General features: G+C 32.6%; 1 protein-coding gene across 1 annotated transcript; it reads right to left on the bottom strand.

Moving 5' to 3' along the window:
• Positions 1–450: 450 nt before the first annotated feature.
• Positions 451–2,525, bottom strand: LOC107913205 (3-oxoacyl-[acyl-carrier-protein] reductase FabG). The gene is made up of 5 exons (XM_016841717.2): positions 1,859–2,525; positions 1,516–1,775; positions 1,254–1,347; positions 1,039–1,150; positions 451–847 (listed from the first exon to the last, which is right to left on the bottom strand). Exons 1-5 carry the CDS (start codon positions 1,992–1,994, stop codon positions 655–657), a joined length of 795 nt encoding a protein of 264 aa, XP_016697206.2. The 5' UTR covers positions 1,995–2,525; the 3' UTR covers positions 451–654.
• Positions 2,526–6,115: the final 3,590 nt, after the last annotated feature.

The raw sequence follows: 6,115 nt of genomic DNA on the forward strand, positions 1-6,115 counted from the left end.
TTATCCATGCAACTCTCCTATCAAACTTTGGTACGTGGAGGGACCTGTCTTCCACTTAATTAATACTATTACCCAAAAGCCGACAAAGAATTTCCAGGGTTTCGTAATAAAAATTGCTTACGTCTAAAGGTAGAAATCTTGGGTTCCTATTCTCAAACTTCAAATCTTTCTTTTTATTTGTTTGTTTGTATATGTAATTAGTTATTATAGTTTACAAAGTTTGGGATGCCGTATTTGACCTTTTCACTTCTAATAATTAATTAATGGATTTTGAGAAAACAAATTTACTTTAATTATTCTAGAATAATTAACTTAAAATGAAATTCTGGCATTGTCCCTCAAGCATTTTTCTTTAAGAAGTAACAGTAAAGCGCTGATATTAATTTAGAGGATGAAATTGTAAACATATTTATATTTATACATAATCAAAACAAAAGAAGGAGAAGAAGATAAAAGAACCCTAGAGTGAATTTACATAGCAAATCTTAATGAGACTTGAAAACCCAACAAACATCTGTAAAGCAAATATAAAGTGTAGAAAGGGAAAGTATAGAATGATATGATAAGGGCAGTAGAGACTTGGAAATGATTGAAAGGCAAAGGGAGCAAGTTGAGCAAATGGTGAAAGAAAGAAAGAGAGGGGATATTGAAGGGCTAATAGAATGTGGTGATGGAGGGACGGAGATCAATCTCCTGGGTCCAAGCGGTCCGGTCTTGAACGTGCAAGTGCCAGTAGGTTTGAGCCAAGGCGTCTGGGTCCATCATCATCACCGCCCCGACCTCCCCTCCTACTCCGCCGCTTTGCTGTTGTTCCCCAACCAACCCTCTCTGCGATGCCGATGCCCCCCTGCATTTTTCCATCGTTATATACTTTTGTTGTTCATTCCACTACATACACTTTTTCTTATGTATATTTAATTATATACGAGTATATGACATTGCAGTGCTTTTACTGTAATTGGAGCTTTCTTCTGGTCCATGAAAATGGGATACGATTCATTGGATCAAGATTCTTTTGTTTTTGTGAATTTCTTTTACCTTGGTGAACCAATGACTCCGTCAATGATAACATGGGCAACATGAACACCGAGAGGCTGGAATTCTCTTGCCAGGCATTGGGATAATGCTCTTAGGGCAAACTTTCCACAGCCTGTTTCATTTAAAACCAAAGTATACTGCTGAATTATTCTCATTTGTAATTTTAAACTTGGGGTTGGTATATAAGCTTCAATGGGTGAAACTTGAAAATTTACATAGTTCAGAGAAACCAGCAATGCCATTGAGTGAAGCTGAGCAGCCAGTGAAGAGAATGGTTCCTTTTCCTCTTTCCACCATCCCGGGGAGTACCTTTCATTCATTCATTAGCATATTACAACAAAAAGCGTAAATTCCTCCAAAAAAAGGGGAGAAAAAAAGGTAATTGATGAAAACCAGTGAAACAAAGCTAGTTACAAAAATGGATGGGATATTTTCCATTTGGAGGAGGACTGGGTGGGGGAAGTCAGAAGAGGGTACCTTTTGAACGCAAAGGAAAGCACCAATGGAGGACACAGCGAGAGATCTCTCAAAGGAATCGATTTTAATGTCAGTAAAGTTTGTGGGGTGCCATGAAACTGATTGGTATGCATTATATACCAGAACCTCAACAAATCCTAGTGAGAGAACCCCTTCAAATGCTTCCCTAACGCTTCTAGGATCCGAGCAGTCTATTCTGATTGCAAACACTTGCGCTTTCTCTTCCCTCGCTATCTCATCTGCAAATCTTGACAATCTCCCTGTAAACCATATAAGAAAAACGTGATAATGAATAAAAGGGTAAAACAAAAAGACATTTTGAGGGAAAAAAAACAGGAAGTACCCAAGTCCCTGGCCAGGATGGCAACGGTGTATCCTTCATGAGCAAACTTGCGGGCAATGGATCGCCCAAGCTTCGGTCCGACGCCTACAATGGCGGCGATGCCTTTGGCAGAGGTAGAGCTTACCATGCTACGCATCTTATGGGGACCAAAGAAGCCAAAAGAAGACAGATAAGCAGTAGAATGAAGAGAGGTTAGTTGAAAGCAAAATGGAATAGCAGCAGATGGGAGTGTGGTATAGAAGCCGCTGCTCCTTTCAGCTGTCTAAAATCATTTGCGTCCTTAGTGAGTGAGAGGCACTTTGCCTTAAAACTTCCGTCACATGAGGCTTGCCTCCCATTTATATAGCCCCACTATCATTAATTTCTTCTCTCACTCAATCATCATATATTGAAATTGATGAATCTCTGCATGAATTCTAGTGGGTTAAATCCAGAATCATGATGACTATGTCTGAAAAACTTTGCTTGGTTGGTAACATGTCATTTTCCAAGCTTTTCAAGGAAGTAGCCCTTGTTATATTAACATCAATTCTCATTGGTCCATATGTCTAAGGAGTGTAGGGGTTAGCCAGTTAAAGCCCTTTACCTAATAGTAAACAGGGCGTGTAGGGGTAGCGAATGCCAGCTCCCATATCCACTGTGCTAATTTTTGGTCTTCCAAGCTCCAACAGGTTAATAGGAAGGCCAATCCCGTTTTGCAAATATAGTTTCCTTGCGATTTCTAGTTCCTTTTTTGACATTTATTGAGGGTGATAAAAGCACGAAAATAATGAATGTGGTAATTATATATTTAAATGGTAACGGTGTGTAGGACCCGTTGTGCTTTTCTTGGTCCTGATACAATATCCATAAGATTTTTTATACTGCCTCTTGCAATTTGTTTGGGATCATGGGACCTATGGGGACATCACATGTGCACCATTCTCCTGATTTCTGGCCACTAAGTTCTTGCCATTCGTCTTTTGATGAAGGAATATAGCATCACTAAGTTTTGCTTTGCTTTCATCTTTTCATCAGAATTTAGAATATTTGTTCACCCAAAAAAAAAAAAACCAGGAAAAAATTGTGCTTGGACGGTCCTATTGGGCTTTTCCATGACTTTGGCACATGGAAAGTTCTACCCAAAATTTTGATCGAAGTTGAGTAAATTTATTCTAATTAATTAATTAATTTAATTTGAATTGCTTATTAAATTATTTAATCAGTTTAATGCTCGTAACTTGAAAAAACAAGAAAACTCAAACACCTAGTTGCTCTTTCTCTTACCAAGTGCAATAAGAACAAGCATTGATTCTATTCTTATTCACATTAATTTATCTAATCAATTTTTAAAAAATTTAAGTTGACACCAAGTTTAAAAAGTCAAAGATTTTGGACAATTTCTTTATTCTCTTCAAATTTTCGAATCATTCTTCAAGTTATGTTTCTCGGAATTTCTTTTTGGGTTTAAAGAAAAAATTAAAATCTATGCAATTTTCACAGTGGTGTGTGTGAAGTCACCATAGTCACCTAGCTTTGAAAGTGTACCTTGGATACCACGTTACAAAACAAAAAGTTAAAAAAAAATGTAGTTGAAAGAAATTGCTTTTGAGTAAATGAAGGCTTCCAATCATGCAAGAGACGGGGGCATGATGATAAGACAAGTAGACAAGGCAAGTCAGATAACATGTTTAATCAATGTTTGGAACAGGTTTTTTTTTTTTGGGTGAGATTTATTGAATTAAAAAAGCAGTTGAAAAAGGAAAACCTGATAAACGAGGCTGAATGTTTCGAAGGTGTACTTTGGTTTTCCACCGTATGTCTTTACAGCTTCCCAAAAAGGCAAAGAGCCACTTGAGACTTGCCTTTCCCATGCATCTGTCTTAACTACTAAATTAGGAAAATAATGATGAAGAGGAAGTAGTTGTTGTCTTTCTGACAGCCTGTTAGCAGATGGCAAACGTTCCTTTTTCTATGCTTTGCATTTAGGAATCTTAAGAGAGATGCCTTGGGCATCCACTGTTTTTATATATACCACCATTATTACTGAAATATGCCCCAACCATTCCACTCTTTTGTACTTGTTGATTGGTAATCTTTTAGTTGATAATTGAAATAATAAATAATTTATGAGTTTTTTGTTGCAGTAAATGTAGAGATTATTCTAAAATTATGGATATTATGAAAGTCCTAATTAAGTTTAATTGTTTTTATGGAAGATAAAAGATTGAGTTGTTTAATATAGAGGTGTTTATTAGTTAGGTCGGGTTAAGTTTTGAAAAAGTTTGTGCAAAACATCAATATTATATATAGTTGTTTAAGCTCAACCAGATTAAAATTTGAGTTTCAAAATTTGTCCAAATTTGCTAGTATTTGTAAATCATCAACCCAATCCCATTTAGATATGCTCATATTGTTTTTTATATTTTTAAAAATATAATTATTTTATTTAATATTTATAATTATATATTTTTTACTATCCATTTATATTTATCTTTTATTAAATTTTTAAACATAAAAAATTTAATATATTTCTTAATATTTACATTATAGTAGAGTATATACAATTTTTTATATAAAAAATAACATATTATAAAGTTAAAAATGAGTCAGACTAGGTTTTGAATAATGGAGCCCAAGCTTGGTCCATATTTTAAACGAGCTTATTTTTTGAGCTTAATACTTTATATCTAAACTTTCCCTAATTTGAAACGAATTTTCGAGTTTAAGCGAATAGTCTAATCTTTAAACATGTCTAATTTAAATAGAGGATTATTGTAATTTAAAGGATGAATATTTAGACAAGTCGGTACAAACTTTGATAAGTTGATTAGTTAATAATGGAGTATTTTAAAAAGAAAGGATGGTGATCTTCCATGAAGATACATGTAGTGTGAATATGGTTGAAGAGGAGTTTTCTTGTTTGGTGCGTTTGACTCTTCATTGCCTTTGAGAGGAAGCTTTACTTCGTGTAAGGGGATCTTATACGTAACCATCAACGCTGTCATAATCAAAGAGATCTTAATTTGATTGATTAAGGGTGAGTTTGGAAGGGAAATAGGGTATGGTACGGTGTATTTAATTGATTTTTTGTCTCATGTTACAGTATCATTATAGTATTTAATGTCATTGCCATCGCACATTTTTACACTAACTGTAGATAAATGTACCGCCCATCTAAACTTACCCTAAATATATTTTTTAAAAAGGTAGTGTAATAATTCATGTGAGCATGAATAGATGTAAGTACGTAATTATTGAATTGTGTAAGTAATCTCCGTGTGGTCTTGTATTTCACGTTTTACACATCTCTCTAATGTGTTATTTATAGAGTTGCAACACCCCAAACAGCATTCGCTCATTAATTATGTAGTTTTCTTAGTTTTTAAATCATTTCCCAAAACCCACAATTTTTGTACTTGTTTTGTCTCATTTTGAATTTTGGTGGTAAAATTTTTTAATTTTTAAAATTTATTTTGGATAAAAATATGGAAAATATATTAAAAACTTTAAGGGAAATAGTTTATATATATATTTGGTAAAATATATTTAATCAAAAATATTTATATAAAATTTTTAAAAATAGACCAAATATAAGTCATCTACGATATTTAAATGGAGACAAAAAGAATATTATTTTTTATATGATAATTGTGTTTAGAATGTTATATTATTATGTAAATTTTAATAGTTAATAATTTATTTTATGTTGTAAATACATTAAATGAATGTTTATATCTCGTTTAAACATTTATTAAAGTAATGAGATAAAACTCTTTATTTTATTTATAACCATGAGATGATTAAATGGAATAATTAAGAAAACTTAATTCACATTTATTGATTGAATGTAATACATTTATTAATTGAATGTAAAGGAGCTTATAAATAGCACATATAAGTGAAAATTAAATAATTAAAATTCTCTCGTATTTTTCAGCCACCTTTTACTTATTATTATTGTTTTATTAAGTTTTTTATAACACGTTATCTTCACGAGCTTCTACAAGTTAATAGTGAAGTTCATGTCAATTCGACTTTATGTAATTTACCCGTATAACTCCCGTTAAACTATATGGTATACATATTTTCATCATTATTTTATTTTATTTTCTAGATAAAATATTTGCTTTGGGTAACATTTACACATTTATTTTTACAACTCAAATGTTATAATGATAATTATATATATTTTTTTACTAAAAGAAATTTCAAGTAATGCAATTTGTTTGAAGTTATTATTATGACTATTCATCTCTATGCCAATATTTGACATAC

Source organism: Gossypium hirsutum, chromosome D11 (genome assembly GCF_007990345.1).
Source record: "Gossypium hirsutum isolate 1008001.06 chromosome D11, Gossypium_hirsutum_v2.1, whole genome shotgun sequence".
NCBI classification, from domain to species: domain Eukaryota; kingdom Viridiplantae; phylum Streptophyta; class Magnoliopsida; order Malvales; family Malvaceae; genus Gossypium; species Gossypium hirsutum.